General features: G+C 38.1%; 3 protein-coding genes and 3 non-coding genes across 9 annotated transcripts; 2 read left to right on the forward strand and 4 right to left on the reverse strand.

The window, feature by feature from the left end:
- Window positions 1-497: 497 nt before the first annotated feature.
- gtf2h5 (general transcription factor IIH, polypeptide 5) lies at window positions 498-3,484 on the forward strand. Of its 2 annotated transcripts, none has more exons than XM_085131894.1 (3): window positions 498-640; window positions 964-1,050; window positions 1,143-3,484. In XM_085131894.1, the coding sequence occupies exons 2-3, from the start codon at window positions 1,016-1,018 to the stop codon at window positions 1,321-1,323; spliced, it is 216 nt and encodes a 71-aa protein (XP_084988020.1). In that variant the 5' UTR covers window positions 498-640; window positions 964-1,015; the 3' UTR covers window positions 1,324-3,484. The 2 variants fall into 2 exon arrangements, with proteins under 2 accessions (XP_084988020.1, XP_084988021.1); XM_085131895.1 differs by having other exon boundaries at window positions 507-585.
- Window positions 2,424-2,506, reverse strand: trnal-uaa (transfer RNA leucine (anticodon UAA)). The gene has a single exon. It is a non-coding gene; the product is annotated as a tRNA-Leu (tRNA).
- Window positions 3,336-3,528, reverse strand: LOC146501694 (U2 spliceosomal RNA). Its single transcript, XR_014869660.1, has one exon. It is a non-coding gene; the product is annotated as a U2 spliceosomal RNA (small nuclear RNA).
- Window positions 3,529-4,152: 624 nt separating this feature from the next.
- Window positions 4,153-4,342, reverse strand: LOC146501695 (U2 spliceosomal RNA). Its single transcript, XR_014869659.1, has one exon. It is a non-coding gene; the product is annotated as a U2 spliceosomal RNA (small nuclear RNA).
- Window positions 4,343-6,483: 2,141 nt separating this feature from the next.
- dynlt1b (dynein light chain Tctex-type 1b) lies at window positions 6,484-9,561 on the forward strand. The gene is made up of 5 exons (XM_085134185.1): window positions 6,484-6,593; window positions 6,741-6,782; window positions 7,159-7,282; window positions 7,629-7,706; window positions 8,494-9,561. Exons 1-5 carry the CDS (start codon window positions 6,570-6,572, stop codon window positions 8,562-8,564), a joined length of 339 nt encoding a protein of 112 aa, XP_084990311.1. The 5' UTR covers window positions 6,484-6,569; the 3' UTR covers window positions 8,565-9,561.
- On the reverse strand, window positions 6,819-18,267 carry tmem181 (transmembrane protein 181). 3 transcript variants are annotated; one of them, XM_085134164.1, is made up of 17 exons: window positions 17,876-18,267; window positions 16,626-16,729; window positions 16,431-16,498; window positions 15,434-15,524; window positions 15,198-15,319; window positions 14,946-15,062; window positions 14,732-14,812; window positions 14,507-14,606; window positions 11,638-11,768; window positions 11,454-11,545; window positions 11,299-11,356; window positions 10,946-11,048; window positions 10,804-10,855; window positions 10,638-10,720; window positions 10,259-10,348; window positions 10,096-10,162; window positions 6,819-9,992 (listed from the first exon to the last, which is right to left on the reverse strand). In XM_085134164.1, exons 1-17 carry the CDS (start codon window positions 18,007-18,009, stop codon window positions 9,908-9,910), a joined length of 1,578 nt encoding a protein of 525 aa, XP_084990290.1. In that variant the 5' UTR covers window positions 18,010-18,267; the 3' UTR covers window positions 6,819-9,907. The 3 variants fall into 3 exon arrangements, with proteins under 3 accessions (XP_084990290.1, XP_084990292.1, XP_084990291.1); XM_085134166.1 differs by lacking the exon at window positions 17,876-18,267 and adding an exon at window positions 17,017-17,853; XM_085134165.1 differs by lacking the exon at window positions 17,876-18,267 and adding an exon at window positions 17,011-17,853.
- Between the last annotated feature and the right edge of the window lie 793 nt (window positions 18,268-19,060).

Genomic DNA, 19,060 nt, shown 5'->3' on the forward strand with positions numbered 1-19,060 from the left:
TTAAGTGCATTAAAATTCTTCCATGTGACTGGCTGATTGGATATTTGCCTTAAGGAGCAGCAGAGCAGTTGTACCTTATAAGTGGTTCTGAATGTTTGTGTGTGTGTGTGTGTGTGTGTGTGTGTGTGTGTGTGTGTATGTATATATATATATATATATATATATATATATATATATATATATATATATGTATATGTGTGTGTGTGTGGTATCAAGTTGTCATAGTTTTCCTGTTAGTGACAGAAGGGGGGAAATGGCACAGTACTGTATTTTATACTGGATTTTAACTTACATTAAGCATCAATGTCATGATGCAGTTTTTGTAATGCATTTTATGCACTTGGGTACGAATGTTGCATTATTTTCTTCATAATACTCACTCATCTATACACAGCGTAGGTTTTTTTTAAATCCACAGTATTGATATGATACCTTTACCAAGCACAGAAAAGCAGCAAGGAAGCAGCAAAAACTTTTAAAACACGCTAACGCGATATTTGGACATCAGAAGATTGTCCCTTGGCGCACACCTTACATAACCCATCAATGCCTTGAAAACTTAGCAGGAACAGCTGGAGATCTCGGGTAGATAAGCGGCTGTTTGTTGCTTTATGTTAATCCTTCACTTAACTGTAGACAGGTATGTACATGTATATGTGTGAAGTTTGCTCTTTTAGATATTTGAGATTGCGGTATGTAGCAGAACATGCCTGTGGCCATGCTATTTTGAGCTAATGCTAGCAGCAAAATGCTAACCGGTGCTAAAACAAAGAGCTAGCATACGCTGTACTTAAACGTTTACAAGTATTTTCTTTGTTGTAATGGTAATAAAAATATTATTAAAATGTCCGAAAACATGTGAAGCGTTTATCTGACTGTTTGGTGCCTTAATAATGGTTTAGGCTGCCGTAAAGCTGCTTCTACCTGAGGCCTTCAGCTGTCGGTTTGTTTACTGTGCTGCAGGTGTTCAGCTCTTTAATCAGCTTCGACTGTCCATTTCTCTGCACCTGTCAATATGGTCAACGTGCACAAAGGTGTCCTTGTTGAATGGTAAGGTTGTAACTTTGCCAAGAAATATTTGTAGTTAGTTTCACAGAAATCTGTTTTTAAGTAGCCGAAACTTTAACTTTCTCTTCCTGCAGTGATCCTGCCATGAAACAATTTCTCCTGTACCTGGATGAAACGATGGCCTTGGGAAAGAAATTCATCCTCAAGGATCTTGACGACACGCACGTGTTCATTCTTGCAGAGGTGGTTCAAACACTCCAGGAGAGAGTTGGAGAGTTGATGGACCAGAATTCATTCCCCATCACACAGAAATAAATGCAAACTGTCAGGAGAAGTGCTACTTTTTGGCCATGGACTGCTCATGATCTCTGGATAAATGTTTGCAGTGTTTTAACTGCAGACTACAGTGGATTACTGTGAAAATGCTCAAGGAGTTTAAATACATTTTAATAGCAGGTTCCAGAATATGTTTTCTTTTTCTTTGCCTTCTTTAAATTGCAGACCAAAGCTACCGTGTTGGCAGCAGCATATGGGTTTTTTTCCTTATTAATAATTGATATGAAAGGAGTAAGGATCCGAAGTTAAATAAATCGACAGCTGCTTGCCGTTTAACAGTGACTTTGAGTTTTTTTTCCATATTTGGATTAAAGTTGGTCTAAAAATATTTAAAACTGTCTTCTCAAAATGTTGGGATGTTGTGTCTAATGTAAATCAAAATAATACAATTAATAATACAATTATGTATTGACGGTCATTTAAGCCCTTTAAAGCATTTTAAATTGAAAATAATTTGGGGTAAATAGTCTCTTTTATCACTATGTGGCATCTTTATTTTTCTTTCTTTGTAATGTGACTGGATGAAGTAACTAGATTTATTTAGTATCATTAACGCAAGCTAAGTTTCTCTACATTAGTTATACATTGCACCCCGAAACATACAGAAAACCCCTTTTTATGATTGTGCACAGAGCGTGAAGCAGGAAAACTGTTTAAAAAGAACATCGAGGAACCACTTCTGACTGAGTTTTGTCAGGATTTGTCAAGCCAGCTAACAAAAACAAGCCCGGCTGTGTTCAAGCTGCTTTGTAAGAATTGATTTAGTCTTTTTCTGTTTAATTCCATACACACACATAATGAAATACCCAAATTCTTTGCAATGTTATGTTGAAAAGAGTGTAATTGCCTTTCAGAGAGGTGACCCCTCCCAATTTTAATGTATTAATTTTATTAACAGTGAGCTTATTTTTTATAGCCATTAATTTTACTAATTAATCCAAAAGCTTGGAGTTTTCCCATTAACCATTTGGGTTCATCATCACAGCTTTTTTGGTGGGAAAGATATTGCTCACATTAAATACCATATCTGTTGCTCTCATAGATACCATCCAATTTACCACTCATGAAACTCCAAATTATACCAGGAGTGGGGTTTGAACCCACGAGAGCATCCGCTCATTGGAACTTAAGTCCAACGCCTTAACCACTCGGCCATCCTGGTGCATATGTTTTCCTTTGGGAAAGAGTACCGTTGGTAGGAGAAAAAAACGTATTAATCTTGTTTGTCAGGATCATAGCCATAAATGGAGGTCTCTCGTAAAGTCCATGGATTTTCATTCACACATATTATTATTACATGAGTTATCTACTCTTTACACACTAAGGATCCACACTACCAGGGCTACACCACACTTCTGTTTTATAAATCATCAAAACCAATACTATCCTAAGATTTATTATATATAAAAATGATCTGTTCCAAAATGTTTTCATGTAATCCTGAAAACAGAAAAACAATCTTCTGCACTATTAACCATCCACAAATGGAAACAACAGACAATACAGGTGATTTTAGCTAAAAAGCCAAGAAAAAATTGGGGGGGGGGGGGGGGGGGGTTCTCCAAGGGATGTAACTTACTGCCACAAAGGACAGAAAGCTGCAGTATGTAGAGAAAGAGAAGAGTTAAACTTATAATCAACACGAGTCCTTGTAGGTGGCAGCCGCCAGTTTTTACAGACTTCTATCGGTCTCTAGTGGACACCAGAGGTAACTGCAGGATTCGAGCTAGAATAATGTAACTGCAGTTCAAAACTACATATTTTTTTGATTTCCCATAGAAAGTGTGTGTCCACGTGTCAGTCCAAGTCGCAGGATTTAGTAATTCTCGTAACAGTTAAATGCAACTCATTCACAAGTCGCAACATTTCAGTCTGACTAAACTTCGAAGATCAGTATAAAGACAATGTCCACACGTACGCAGCTATCTAGCGTATAACATATTTCTTTGCAGAAACTGCTGAATCAAATTACAGTTATTTTACACAGCTTCAGGGAGTGCACCGTTCCTAGAAATACTGCAATACCAGGTCGATGCGTGGAGTGGACGGAGCAAGCCCCTATTCCATCTCCCTGTTCCAAAAACCAATTTAATATATGGTCCCCGGGTAGGGGACGTATCAGATATTAAACTGATAAGAACAGATTTTTTTTTTCCTTTTTTTTATTTACTTTCCACAACATTTCCATCCTTTACATTTACATTTCACATTTCTCATACATCTTAACATATTACTTTCCAAATCAATGTCATACCTTCATTTCTTTACACCTAAATAAACATCCTACAGAAAGAGAAGAGAAGTTGAACAACAAGAAAATCCCACAAAAAGACCAGAAACCGAAGAAACAATCGCGTTTCTATTATCTCGCTCCTTATCACTTACCACCTTTTTTTTGGTGGTTTTAAAAAGATGATTTTCCACCTATCCTTAATTGTATCACTTCCCCACTTTTCTAATTCATGCCAGTATATACTTTCAAATTCTTTCTCTATTGCCTTAACTGTTCCTATCTCTCTCCATTTATACACTCCGGTTATATTTCCCTGCCTTGCTTTCCATAATTTAAGTTTTACAATTGATATCAGCATACAAATTATTTTGTTTTGTTCTTTTCCCACTCCTTTAACCCCAAACGAAGTGATTTCATCATATGTCACATTCTCCAGGCACTTATAACTCTCTTTCACCCCATCCCACACCTTTTTTGCATATTCACATCCCCATAATACATGTTCAATTGTTTCATCTTCCATACAGTTTTTACAGAAACTGCTGAATCAAATTACAGTTATTTTACACAGCTTCAGGGAGTGCACCGTTCCTAGAAATACTGCAATACCAGGTCGATGCGTGGAGTGGACGGAGCAAGCCCCTATTCCATCTCCCTGTTCCAAAATCCAATTTAATATATGGTCCCCGGGTAGGGACGTATCAGATATTAAACTGATAAGAACAGATACTACACTTGATCTTAGCCAAAAGGCCGAGAAGCGATACCCACAAATCGCACGACAGAAAGGACTCATTCTGCTTACTGCAACTCTAACTCATGGTTACAATGAAGAACACAGTCGTCTTCCAACAAATTGTAGAGGACAGGTCGATGTTTTACTGACGTTTTACCTCCGAAACATCACAGTATAACTATGGTCGGCATGTTTCAGTTTATAAACGGCGACACATATATAATGACACTTTAGTTTCTGAAACACCGGTCAGCGCATGCCGGTTAAAGAGATTTAAGATCACGTGGTCGTCTGCAGTCCAATCAGCGGTCGTTAAGACGGAGCGTCTTAAATTCATTTTTATAACTTTCCTGGCGTTATAATTGTTTTCATAATATGATAATTACGAGATCTATGAAAAGAATTATAATACCAGTATCGTGCGTTGAAATGAAACGACAAAAATATAAATAAACACGTCTATGATTGTTTAAGGTTTCACGAAGATACAAGGAGCTATTCCGCCCTCAGGTGTACAGACAGAAAACTGCACAAAGTCTAATCTAGACCACAGTAACTGACGCTGGATTTGCAGCAATTTCTAACCATGGAAGTAGACATACAAAACTAGCTTAAATAAGTTACAATTATTTCTGCATTTTTGTAACTTTGGTGTGAAATGACTCTTCTCAACGCCTGACAGGGTAATGGCTTTCCTGGGTATTTCTGAGAAGGGTGAAGTTGGCCAAGTCTGAGAAAACTCGCAGCTGGAGCGAGGTTGAAAGTATCTGTTTATCTTTTCTTCATTTGTATTACTTTAACGAACTAACCCCAGTGCTATTTAAAAAAAAAAAAAAAACATAACAAACAAACAAAAGAAAAGCGAATACATTTTTTACACTTTAGCTTGTTTAACAGTTAGCAAAACACCCTTAGGTTAGAAAACACACAAAAAACAAACAAATAAAACAATTAATATTAACAAAACAGTACGACATCGAGAATTGAAACTAGGTTAAATGTCAGAATGAAACTGTTCATAAAGAGTTAGTTTGACCAAACCTACCTTTAAAAGGTTCTCTTAAAAGCAAACTCGCATCAGGGGGAGAATTGCCTCGGGCTAGCCTTAATGTTGTATAAATACAGCTAACCAGTAGGGGGCAGTGTTTACTTTATACGAATACGAGGTAATAGAATATTCTATTACTTTCTAAATCTTAGCGTAGAGCGTAAGACGTCTTAACATTGTGGTGTGATGGTCTGACATTAAATAACAACATTAAATAGAACTATTGCCAGCAATTTTTATTTGGTTGACTAACAAGTGCTCCATTCTTCTGTGTACACCTCTGCATACTCTATATTTGCAGGCAAACTATAGAAAAACAAGTTTACAAAAGCAGTTTATGTAAAGTTAACACAATAATCAGTCTATTGTATAATCAGTCTATTAATAATCACCTGTCACTTAACCTCATTAGTTGTAAAATGTTCCTCCAGATATTCCTCTTTAGTACCACTTGCTTTTTCAGCCTTTCCTTGCCCTTGTTCCAACGTTTTTGAGACTTGTTGCTGCCTTTAAAATCAAAAGGACGTGTTTCCAACTTTTCTTCTTTATACCGTTGCATAACCTGTTTTCCCATTTTCCCATTATATCGTGCCAAAAGGAAAATGTATTTGTGGGTACAATTACCGCTAAACGGAATGCACAGGTTTTAGAGTAACACATGCTCCCATCCAGAAATGGACTTGAAGCATCATGAAAATTAATAATAATAATAATAATAATAATAATAATAATTGTAATAGAGTGAATTTGTTGCCCCCCAGTGGTAAAATACAGAAGTGCCTGTTACAGGGCTAGTTCTTGGTTGACCAATATATAACAACAAAAGGGTAGTTTGTGCACCGCTAAGAAACCAACAAGTTAGTGTGTGATGTCCTGCTGTTCAATAAAGCACCTATCCACGTCCTTCTGTCCTGATCTTTCAAAGAGCCTAATCCAGAATATCACAATAATAATAACAATAATAATAATAATAATAATAATAATAATAATAATAATAATAATAATAATAATGTCATTTTTATTTAAAAATTTTTTTTTTATTTATTTCTTTGTTTCTTTGATATTATTTCTGTAAATACTTGTGTTTTCCGATGAATTAACGCCTGTTGATAACTCCCTGTACAATTTTCCCTCTTCTCGATACGCATTTATTGTGAAGGAAACCTACCGGAAGTGATATATCTAGGTTACTCGGGGAGGCCGAAGCCATGGACTGTCAGATAGAAGAAGAGGTGGGTTTGTTCATCGAAACTAGTTGTTGTTGCACGTTTTTCCTGTCACATACATTGACTTCGCGTGCTGACTACGTTTCCCTGAAAGTGTGGTTAGAAGGCTGTGTCGCCTTGCTAGCTTTAACGGCGGTTTTTTTCATTCAACAGGCTGGGTTCGTCGATGAAGACGTGAGCAAAATCATAAAAGAGGTAAAAAAAAATTTTTAAAAAAGTTTTTAAAAAAAAAAAAAAACAACCCTTGGCAGTGTTGGTATATTTTAGTTTCACCCCCAAAAACCTCGAGTTTAGGTTCTGTCGGGCCTTGGCTTTCAAATTTGTGTGTAGGAATGACCGGTTGCTAAGGACACGGTAGCGGTTGCTAGGCAATGTCTCTAGCTGAACAGTTATACAGTACTCCACTAATTTGCCCTACCATATTCACTCCTTGAGAAAAACTTTTATTAAAAGTCTTAATTTTATTCCCTTTTTAAAATAATAATAGCTGTATAAGACTTATTGTAAGCTGTTTGATTACTGTGTTGATTACTTTTTCTTTTTTTTTAATGATTAAAAAATGTCTGCATAGTCGGTGGAAGCAACCATAGGAGGGAATGCCTACCAGCACAACCGAGTGAACCAGTGGACCACCAGTATAGTGGAGCAGTGCCTCAGTCAGCTCAGCAAGCTGGGAAAGCCTTACAAATATATCTGTATGTGGACTCCTACCCGTGAAATAACCACCGTGTGTCTCTTGTGGTTTTCAGTGGACGTTAAAAAAAACAATATATATGTTTTTACTGGATTTCTAATTCTGTTTTATCTGGATTTTTTTTAACACATTTGACTTTATTGTATGCATTTTATTTTTATTTCAAATTAGTATTATTTCATGCTGAATTTTATTTTATGGACTTATTTTATACTTCTAAGTGCTATAAAATAATGTGCAATTTATGTTTCTCTGCTACAACAAAGGAATTTCCCAATGTTTGGCATTAGAAAAACCACAAAAGTATTTTTTTTTTTTTATCTTGTTATCTTCTCTTGTTCTGTTAGTAACCTGTGTCATCATGCAGAAAAATGGAGCAGGTATGCAAACAGCCAGCACATGCTTCTGGGACAACTCTACCGATGGTAAAGACAAAAACACTTGTGTATTTCTCATGTAGAATTTGTTCTTTTTTAAGTTATTGGTTTATCAATGAAAGGATTTGCGTCCCAGACTGTGCGTGTGACTGATTGTATTTCAGTACAACCTCAGATGAACAGCAATACGGTGATTTAATAAAAACTAAGCGTAAGTGCAACAGGAGAATGTAAAATACTAAGTACATATTTGCTGCATACATAGGATTTAAGAGTGTAATAGTATCAATAGTATAATAATCAAATACACTTCATTAACTGATCATCAGCAACTGCAATGATCAGCAAGTGTGATACCCAAATCTCTGCCCAAGCAGGTTTGGGCAGTTTCATTATTACAATGTTGAGGAGGACAAATTCCAGTAATACCACGGAGAAGCAATTGTTGCTGCACATCAGTTGTTCTTCATCTGAAGTTGTATTTACATCATTTTAGAAGCTGCTAAGGACCCAGTGATTTTTATCATGTCCTAATACTAAAACCTTTGAACTAAAACAGAACTGAACAACTGATATCTCAGGCTGTTAATCATGTTTTGCACGTGATTTGCTAATTAAGACAAATTCAGATCTAAATTAAGTTTGACCCCCCTGATTTAGAGGCTTAATCATTGCTCAGAACAGTAAAGATGAATACAGAGGAACTGATCATCTTAATAACTGATTCATGATTTATATTTTTAGTTTTCTGTGAGAAAATTAACCCCTTATTTTGTTTGAATGTATAAATTTAACTCCGCTACTTACTGATATAATGTAATGTTATACCCAACAGGAAGCTGTGCAGTGAGATGGGAGAACAAGTCTGTGTACTGCATTGTCAGTGTATTCGGGCTCGCCATCTGAACCTACATCACCAAACCCACTGATTGTGTCCACATTTTTGAGAACTCCCGCTGTTTGTTTTGGGATTTTGATATGTTCATCTTGTGTGTTAAGAGAGATTTATTAAAACAGATATGCCTTATGTACATAGTTTTATTTACACAACATGACATGATACTGCTACATGTACAAGCTTTATCTTTTGAAGCAACAAATATTGCAGGTATTTTTTAAACACCAAAAACCACCCAGTTTAACCACCTTAAACTAACAAAAGCTACACTTGCACCGAAAGAATCAGACATGTACACTAATCTTGAAGCACTTACAATTCTTAAGATTGCAGTCCCATTTAGAAGAAAATTGGGTGATGTAGAGACAAGGCACCATCTTGGTTAAAATATATATTTACAGAGAAGAGAAATACATTTGTTTTGGCCAATTTGTCAACTTGACCTCTAGCTTTAGGCAACTGAAAAAAATGGCACAGTTTCCCACATTGTAAGGAAATATGGGCAAAGCTGCTGGGGGAAAAAAAGTTTGCTTCAAAACAATCCAACAACTACTGTACATGCTGGGATAAAGAAACATTTAATTTATAATAGGTCTGTAGTCCGTTATACTGCTGTGAGAAAATACATGCAATGTGTCACAAAATACAGTGTCATCACTTTTTTGGCAAGATAAATAAAATTCTTGAAAAGTGCAATTACATATAGCTGCTTTGCCAAAAATAGAAATAGCAAGTGGTACCTGCGATTGAGTTTAAGGCTCTCTGTATTCATCGTCTTGAAGACAAACCAATGTCAGCAGACTCCCTGTTTACACGTCATGTCAGGACAAGCGAGCCACACTGTATCTACTTTTAAGAAGCTCATGTGCAGCAGATGCAGCATTACCTGTAAATGTCACTGAGCTCTGACCAGATAAGTGACTTTCCATTGTTCCCAGAGTGGAAAGAAATGGCATTAACACAAGAAAGAAAACGGTTGTTTAATACAAGGCATTTTTTTTTTTTTTTTTTTTAAAGGAAAAAGAAATGATGAATTCACAGAAACATCCCTGGTTAATATGAGTCCTTTTTCCTGATAATTTTAATCATCAAGTTGAGAAAAAAGGCTGGCAATGGGTAGGTGAGGGTAGGGGGTTTATAGATTAAAACAAAGTGTTTGTTTCCCTTATTTTCAATTAAGAAAAAAAGTCTGAGTGGCTACATCATACCTCACCATCCAAAAGCAGTACATTCAGTAGACATGAACCGTTTTAAAAATATAATTATGTACACTTTGGAGTACATAAATTCATGTGCATCCTTTTTGTACATGTGCACAAGAGTTTCCAACGTGGACACAGTCAGAGATACCTCAGTCACTGTCACTCTCATCCTGGTACTTGGCAGTTGCTTTGATCGCACGCCCGTTTTGTAAAGGCATGTCTTCATAATCACTCCTGAAAAAAAACAAGAAAAATATCAGGGGGTCTAGTATGCTTACACTGAGTTTACTCTGCACAATTAAAAGGGATTTGAAAGGCGAGTAGATAAAACACCTACCCGTATATCACTTCGTCGTCTGAGTCATTTAGCATGGAGAAAGCTGGATTATCCTTCAACTGGGAGTCTGGGAAATTCAACATAAAATTTGAATTTTAAAAAAAGCATGCTGGCAAAGCGTGCTGGTATAAATGAGCGACAAAGAAACTTCTATCTAACTCACCATAAAGTGCATTTTTCGAAGGAGAATACACAAATGCTAATGTGTACAAGTAAAAGTTGAGCAGGCCATAGAAGGACAAAAATTCAGCTGGTATGTTTTGAATTAAGGAACAGTGATGATCAAATGGACTAGTACTTATATAGCGCTATTTGAACACTCATAGTACTTTCTTTACTACAAGCTTCATTCACACACACACATACAGCATGTTTTTCAAATCAGGGTTCAGTATCTAGCCAAAGGATCCTTCAACATGTAGACTAGAGGATGCGGGAATTGAACCATTGGCCTTAGTGGACAACCAACTCCACCTCATGAACCAATAAATATGCCAAGTTGTGATGCAAATGAGCACAAATGAATATAAGTCAAAGGATATAGTTCTGGTAATGGGTGGACAATTCAGCAACAAAGTTGTCTTGAAGAGCCTTAGCACCAAACCTCAAGTAGAGAATAGCCATGCTGCGGGAGAAAGAGAGGTTAATCAGAAACACAGAAATTGTGAAAACGTTAAAAAAAAAAAGTTTGCTCTTTGTTGAACATACCTGATAATAAGAACCACAAACGTCAGCGCTGTCAGAAACTTAAGCCGGAGATCTGGTGATCGAGAAGAGACAGCTGGTTAACACTTTTACATTAAAAGTTGAAGTCGAATCGAACACTGAGAGTTGTGTTGTGCTCTGATACCTGAGTAAGGCATGTTCTTAAGTTCAGAACAAGCTCTGACAATCAGGAATATCAAGTATAAGATGTAGAGGGCGACGACAATCAGGAAGAAGACTTTCATACCCTTTAAAAAAATAACAAAGGGCTCAGTTAATAGTCATGTAGCTCAAAATAAATGAAAGTAGACCTGAAGCTATTTCTATGTAATATCTATCCATAAGCACATTAATCAAATTAAAATGAACAAAAATTTATAAACTTTAGTCTTTTAAATGACAAATTACAGATAAAACATTACACACTGGATAAGAAATTTCTTCAGCTTTCACTTTATAAGAAGCTGTTTAAAAAAGTGCTAACGGTAACAGTCTTACCTGAAAGTTCGCTATATCCACTTTGTACTGATAGGTGGGATCTTGGAGTTCATTAACCCTGAAAATTCAGATGGAGTAAAGCTTAGTCTGCTTGTTCGGTATGCATATAAATCACAAGTTCAATGAGCTGGGTTCTGTCTGGAGGTCGCGCTTACGTTTGCCATATGCCCAGAGTAACTGCTGACAGCCACAGAAGACCGACGATAACCAGCTTAGGCAGGTAGAAAGTCAGAAATTTCCTCTCACCCTGCAGAAGCAAAACACCAAGATAAAAGATTCATGTTGGTGTGCTAAAAATGGAAGGAAATCACTGAAGCTGCAGATTAATACTGTACCCACCTGGACTCTGATGCCGTGATAAACACAGAGCCAGAAGAGCAGCAGAGCACACAGGAACAGTGCCTGAAAGAAGGTGTCCAAGGTCCCTGGAAACCAGCTGTTCACCAGGAATGACAGCGGGAAGAAAGGATCTGAACGATGAAAACAAGCAAACTGTTGAGTGTGTACACAGAGAGGTGTATGTTTTCTTATAGAAATTATTACCCAAATGTTCTTATTGGATCATTTATGTTTCTGTAATGTGTCAGGTGACGTGTTCACCACGCTTCATATCACCTGTTTGTAAGGGTCAGCTCTCTACAACTTTAAATACACTGCAATGCATAAATAAAAAATATATATAAATGGCAACTAGTCTCTACAACTCAGATATAATGTTTGTAAGTGGAAACATATTTTAATTTAGTTATATCCATTTTCTCCCACTTATCCAGAGGGGGCACTTTACACCCTCTGTCCTGCCACTCCTACAGCTCTTCTTTCTTTAGCTCCTCTCAAATGACTTAGCTCCTGACCCTACCTCTAAGGAAGAGCCCAGACAATACTCTGAGAATTCTTATGTCCCTCACTTGTACTCATTGAATACCCACAGCACGCGACCATACATGACCATACATGAGAGCAGTGTTGGGTAAGTTACTTTAAAATAGTAACTTAGTTACATTACTAGTTACTTCTATCAAAAGTAACTCAGTTACTTCAAGTTACTCGTTACTTTCAAAGTAACTAGTTACTAGGGAAAGTAACTTTGGTTTTACTCAGAATTCTCTTGTTAATGTGTTGCTTCCATAACTTTGCCAGTCTTCTAGCTTGCTTACTTGCCACAAGTGCACTGTGCCACCTACCAATAGAAAGGAAAAGATAATGTGCATATTTCCACGAGAGAAATCCCACACCTGGACCGTCATTGACCGTTGCCATGATTCTAGCCTACGTCACAGCGTCATGTGTGCCTTTTACATCCAACACAAAAACTGCAGTCGTGATGCTTTGATTGTACTCAACTTACTGTACTGTAACTCGGAAATTCTGCCTTCTGAATAGGAAGATGTAGGTAACACCAGACTGCAGATGAGCTGCATACAGGGCTGGACGGGCATTTTGACTAGAGACTGGCCCACCATTATAGGAAAAATCATAAAGCCTTTGAATGAAAACAAACGCTGTTGTGACAGTGATGTACACTGCTTTGATGGTATATATGCATCAATCGTTTGTTGTAAGATTGAGATAATTATTTTTTAAAAGCTAGACATTTTAAATGAGAATAAGAAAGAAAAGTATTTCTTTGTGCCCACCTCTCCCTGTTAATGCCCTACCTGGCCCCCCTGGCAAAACTTTGCTAGATCCACACCTGCACAGTTACCAGCTGTCAACTACCTAAAAAGGATCCTGGGGTTATCTGTCTCTCAGAAACAGTTCATAACTTCTCTTCAACTCATTTATGTCACCTAAAAGGTAAACCTGTTTCTCCATCACCTGTTCAGCTCTGATGATTCAGTAAGGACATCTCCTGGTTTCATCTTCATGTTTCCCTCTCACCAGATAACCAAACCGATATCATGACCAGCAGCTTTTTTGCAGCTGTGGCTCCAGCAAACATCAGCTGATACTAGAAATTAATATTAAATCAATTCTAACAACAGCTGATCAAGCTTAAAAGTGCTGCTGTTGTTTAGCGCGACATCAGCTGGTTTCCTCTTTCTGGCGCAAAGTGGGCGATAAACAAACAAGAGAGCCGATCAGCTGATCATTGATCAGTTTTCATGATTGAAGTAGAAACGGGAGAGGGAGGGGGGAGGATGAAAGAAGAAGAGGCAGCTGTGCAGCGTAAAGCGTAAACTCCAGCTTTGTGCCTTTTTCATTGTAGCTGAATTACGGGACAAACTGTTCCTTTTCGCCTCAATAAGAAACGCGTAATATTTTCTCTGAATACCAGACGGGACGGTTGGCAACTCTAATAACTTATGAACAAAATAAAGTTCAACATCATTAACTTCGTAGCACCCACCCAGCTGTATAGAAACTCCTTCATGCTAGCTAGTACACAGTATGGAAAAAGTCAGAATAACGAAAATAAACTGCACCTAAACTTGGTTTATATCTGACCCAGATAGACTGCAGGTCATAACTTCTTACCTGAAGTTCAGTTCACACTTGGACCGGTGGCCGCCTCGGGTCTCTTTTCCTTCTGCGTCCACTTTCTCTCATCCACCTGCTGGCCTCCACCACTTGCTAATGTTACTGAATCTGTGGAAGCTCCGCGATAGCCACCACACGAAGTAACGAGTAACGACCCTATCTAAATCCCAGTAACGACTAACGCGTTCCTGATTTTGGCATAATAACTAGTTACCGTGCTCGTTACCACAATAATAACATAGTTACTGTAACGCGTTACTTAATAACGCGTTAGTCCCAACACTGCATGAGAGTAGGTAGAACGGTAGATCACACTCATCTCTACTGTCACCATAATAGAGTGCATCACGGCAGACTCATGCATCAATCCACCTATCAATCTCCCACCACCCCTATCTAGCTGAGAGCCACAGCCTCAAGACTTGGAGGTGCTCATCCTCAACCATGCTACAAACTGCCCCAGTGCAAGGTGGAGGATGTCACACAATGAAGCCAACAGGACCATATCATCCACAAAAAAGTAGAGATAAGATGCAAGACCACTGAAATCGATACCCTCCTTCCCCTTGGGCACATCTAGAAATGCTGTCTGTCAAAATTATGAACAGAAGAGAAGACAAAAGACAGCCCCGGGAAACTCCAGCTCTTGTTTGTTGAGTTGGTGCAATTGGCTCCAGGTGTGTAAGTGACAGGTAAAATGTGTCCTCAAGTGAGAAGAAAAACTTACCATTGTAGAGCAGCAACAAAGGGAGAAGAATAGACATCCACTTCTGCTCTATCCCCCAGTCTCTCATGGAAAATTTCCTCAGTGAGTGAGCAAACATACACTGGCACAAACAGGGAAAAGTACCATTAGTTATCCCATCTGGAAAAAGGTTTTGGTTTTAAGTGCTATAACAGGACAGAATGTGCAGATAAAAGTGAATGGGAAAAAAAATTATCATGTTCTTACGGTCACCATGAAGGTCAATACCACAAAGACAAACCGGAACCAAATTTCCACTTGTGAGAAAGTGGAATTATATGTTTTCCACTGAAGAGGGAAAAACAGGGGAGCAAGAGAGAGAGGAGTTCAAAAGCATGTGAGTTACTTGAGGCCTTGAGCAATTTAAAAAAAACAACAACAAACAAACAAACAAAAAAAAACTAGGGTCTTTTTAACTTACCACAAACTTAACCTTGATGTCATATGTGATATTTTCAAGGCCTTTGAAGCTCACCATAACCTGGTACTGGGTGTAGTTCAGGTAGCCCAGATGCAGTACAATGATCTCATCGCAATTCTGTGAGGTGAGACAAAAAGAAAAAAGCAAAACAACACATGCTCAATAACCACCTGCACTACTTCTTAAATGTGCATCTAAAATTGTCTTCTCTGACACACACACTGCTGTGAGAGCAGGCGGACTGATACTTACAGCAGCCGCGCAGTGCAGCATCCGTGACTTAATGCGCCCGTTGTTGATGTGCATCACGCTGGCATCCTGCATCACTCCCTTCAACTCAACATTGATCTCAAAAGGCTGCTTGAAATCTCTCACTGACAGCACAAATAACAGTAGTGTTACGTGGTGTTACGCAAATTATATTAAAAGAGAAAGCTGTCTCCACCCCCAAAACAAAACTGTAAAAAGCTCAATCTGTAGTCTCTTACTTTTGCTGTTTTCAGCCTGCATCACACACGTGAGCCACAGCTGCTGATTGTAGGTGGTCAGGGGAGAAGAAACTAGATGAAAGGGCCCAGTCTGAAAACACATAAAGAAAGGCACAATCTGTTTATACATTTATTATTATTATTATTATTATTATTATTATTATCAGCAAACTTAAATTATTAAAAAAAATCACAAAAGGGGACGCTCAAATGAGAACGCTTTTCTCAGACCAACATAAAACAAAATAGACTGCTCCAATCGATGACAATGTAATAAACAAACATAACAATAACATACTTCGCTAAAGTATCCTTGGGCAAGATATTGAACCCCTAAAACCTTCTGATAAGTTGTGAACCTTCAACGACACGCTGTTAAAGACACAGTTGAACTATGAACATTAAGTTGATGTAATAAAATGTGCTTCTTATCAAGGTGCTGCACTGATATACATTTTTAAAGAGCTCCTCAAATAAAGATTATAGTCTATACTAACAGAGTAAAGTGAATTCGAGATTGGTTTGCATTAAGCAGCCTTTACTATTATTAATTATCATTAATTAATCAGATTTCAGTCTACAAAGCCTTAAGAAGATCATCTCTGCAGCAAGAAGAGAAATTATGAATGGAGAGGATGAATCATTTCACTTTATAAGCCATTTACTCCTATCCCTTTACAATTCCAATTTAAGCGAATCAGCAAGTTCACCGTGACTGCATGAAATAGCACAATAAAAAGACACTGGGGAAAATATCTAAAACTAGATTTTTGCAGTCTATCTTTGGGACATTTAAGTTTCACCACAGCAAAACAATATCAATATTGTTAAGAAACGTAGTGTAAAAGGAGTCTAATTCTCCAAGCAGTGACTCTCTTATCAACATTTTCCATCAAATTCAAAGTAATGGGCATTTCCTTGACTTTTCAACCACGGTCCTCAAATATTTTAGTGCAAAACTGCCGATGCATATCCTTCTATCTAACAAATGCCTCACCTTAACAGAAACGTTTTTTGCAAGGAACTGGTCACCATTGTGCTCCTGCTCAGCAATAATCCTTGGACCTACAAAACAAAACACTTGTTAAATCAGTGCAACATCCCAGAAACCTAACCTAACCTCAAACAGGAAAAGATAGGCGATGGCTGGTTTATTTTAACGTTTACATTTGAATGATCACTGTCATCATACCTGTTATTCCTATGAAGACTGTGAGGCCGAAGCACATCAGGAAGACCACGAAGACTAGCACAAAATGTCTTTTAGATAGGGTGTACAGCCGCATGGGAGCCAATCTGTCACGGGGAGACAGTCACTGGGATTATCACACACTAAGTAAGACATCCACACGAAGAAAGTAGCACGAACGAAACCTGGTGGCGAATATTTGTTTAGTGGTTTCTGTGTTAGCTCAGAGGCTGTTCAGAGACGGATATGTCAACAGTGATTAGCTCCCATGCTACTTCATGCTAGCAGTGGTTGATCCCAGCAGAGCTACACAGTGCCTCTAACGCTACTTTTCATGCTTGTAAGTACTAGTGGAGTACTTCGAGGATCTCGACTGGACAAATCTTACCCGTACATTTCCATTTCTGTCGGTTAGCGACGTTGGTGAAGTGAAAACCCGTGAAAATTTCGCAGTGAATCCACATCCGCGTATCAACATCACTCCACGACAACTGGAATGCAACGTCATCGAATGGGAGGGGCGGAGTCTCGTGACGGCAGCAGACAGGGGAAAAGGGGTCGTGAAAAGGAGGCTTCTGGGAGTGAAGGAGCATCCCATTGCCTCCTTTTCTTATCAGCTCACTAACGTTTAGTACCTTAACACTATACAAAGCGTTACATACACTAAATTAATTTAGTATTGTACATTACATCGATATATTTAATCTATGGTAACAGAGCCTTATTTTATTAAGGCGTGTGATTAAATATATTCAAAGTAACGGCTGATAGTTTCGCGCAGGCGTAGTGGGAACACATCGCATGTCGAGCGTTGACTTCTAACAACCAGAGTGATGAAAATTATATCTCTCACGAATCATACAACCAACCATTTGGTTTCGTACAATTAAATATGGCTTTTAATCGACATTAAAATGCATCTAAAGAAATACATTTCTACAGGGTAGCACTTGTTGCCTTTGGTAGAAATCGTACCGCGTTTAAATTGTGGATTTAGCTAACATATGTGTTCTAAGTGTATGTCGGCAAAGGACTCACCGCCTTTCCCGTTTCCCCCATTTATTTGAATTTCTCCTGCATTATGGTTTAGAAAACCACTGGTTCTGTATAACGTTTTTTTAAACGAAAAAAAAAAAAGACGGATGGCTGGCGTCACGACAGAGATGTAAGATATTTCTGATTTAAAACGCAGACGCACACAATGAAAGTAAACCCACCATGCATGTGTGTATATTTAAGCTAGAGGCGCCTACCTATAAAAGCGGTCATCGCGATAAGGTGTCAGGTCCTCTTTGAGCTCATTGTAGGCCTCCCGTATTTTCCTACAGAAATACTTGAGCTCGCTGTACAGAGGGTTCTCCAGGCCGGACGAGTAGTCGGTGTCCATTATTATTATTATCACACCCGAAATGGCGATGAGGAAACAATCCGGGGGCCTCAGTAAAAGGCGCAGTCACCTGTCACGTATTGTTACGTGCGTAAATTAAAAGTGCAGCCCAAGCCGTTTTGTTTGTGTGGCTTCAAAAAAAAAGGGGCTGCTAAAACAAGAAAAGAAGAGCGGGTGGCGGAAACGTATAGGACAGTCACATGATCAGAGTTCAGCACCATGGACAGAGGCTGTTAACAGGAAGCTACATTGGTCAGTAAGAAGTGTCTGTGGAGCCGTCTTTTAGCTCTAACAACCCTCATAGACCACGGTTGCATAAAATAAATTAGTAAACAATTTATTGCGTCTTAGCGCAATCTGAGTCACACTGATTGACAGGAGGTGCGAGCAATCACAGAAAAATGGGTGGATTCAAATATATAGATAATATAGGTTTTTTCCCCCCTTGAAACTGGCATTATACCAGCCAAACCATTTAAGCACATACACAATTTAATAAACTCTAAAAACTGTGAAATGCAAAAAAAAAAAAAAGAGTATTATATGACAAAAAAATGAGGTAAAAACTGCAATACAACAAAACATTAGGTAAATTCTGAATTTTTATGCGCGCTTTCTCATAAATATTAATTACGGTAAATGAAATGTGCGATTAAACTCAAGGCTTTTTCTTCTATTTTAATATCTTGATAAAGTCTCCTTTAATAAGAGGAATTAAGTTCTTTTTTGTCTGTGCTATAGGAAGCTGTGCTTTGGGAACATCCACAGGTTTATACACATCTCAGTAGAAGACTCTCAGACTGTACATGTATTAAATTAGTCAAAATTACGACGTTCTTTGTCTTTTCTCAGCAGTAAAAGTCATATTAATTGGTACTATCAGTGATGGCTGTACAGGTGTGTCGCACTCGCCACTTTCAAAGTATCTGCTGTCTGAGATAACAGAACCACCTTGTGTATACTGGTTCAGCAGCTGCTTAGATCTGATTTCAACCATGTGGACGTTTGCCTCAGTATTCAATGTTGAGGTCTGGGGTCAGGTTCTGTTTCT

Source organism: Neolamprologus multifasciatus, chromosome 15, assembly GCF_963576455.1.
Source record: "Neolamprologus multifasciatus chromosome 15, fNeoMul1.2, whole genome shotgun sequence".
NCBI classification, from domain to species: domain Eukaryota; kingdom Metazoa; phylum Chordata; class Actinopteri; order Cichliformes; family Cichlidae; genus Neolamprologus; species Neolamprologus multifasciatus.

Excerpts from the sequence above, each read along its gene's own strand:
- gtf2h5 (XM_085131894.1), top strand. The coding sequence starts at position 1,016 with ATGGTCAACGTGCACAAAGGTGTCCTTGTTGAATG. Across the intron at positions 1,051-1,142 it reads AAAGGTGTCCTTGTTGAATG|TGATCCTGCCATGAAACAAT; the intron begins GTAAGGTTGTAA and ends CTCTTCCTGCAG.
- dynlt1b (XM_085134185.1), top strand. The coding sequence starts at position 6,570 with ATGGACTGTCAGATAGAAGAAGAG. Across the intron at positions 6,783-7,158 it reads TGAGCAAAATCATAAAAGAG|TCGGTGGAAGCAACCATAGG; the intron begins GTAAAAAAAAAT and ends ATGTCTGCATAG. Across the intron at positions 7,283-7,628 it reads AAAGCCTTACAAATATATCT|TAACCTGTGTCATCATGCAG; the intron begins GTATGTGGACTC and ends TTGTTCTGTTAG.
- tmem181 (XM_085134164.1), bottom strand. The coding sequence starts at position 18,009 with ATGGACACCGACTACTCGTCCGGCCTGGAGAACCCTCTGTACAGCGAG. Across the intron at positions 15,320-15,433 it reads GCAGGCTGAAAACAGCAAAA|TGAGAGATTTCAAGCAGCCT; the intron begins GTAAGAGACTAC and ends TTGTGCTGTCAG. Across the intron at positions 11,546-11,637 it reads ATCACGGCATCAGAGTCCAG|GGTGAGAGGAAATTTCTGAC; the intron begins GTGGGTACAGTA and ends TTGCTTCTGCAG.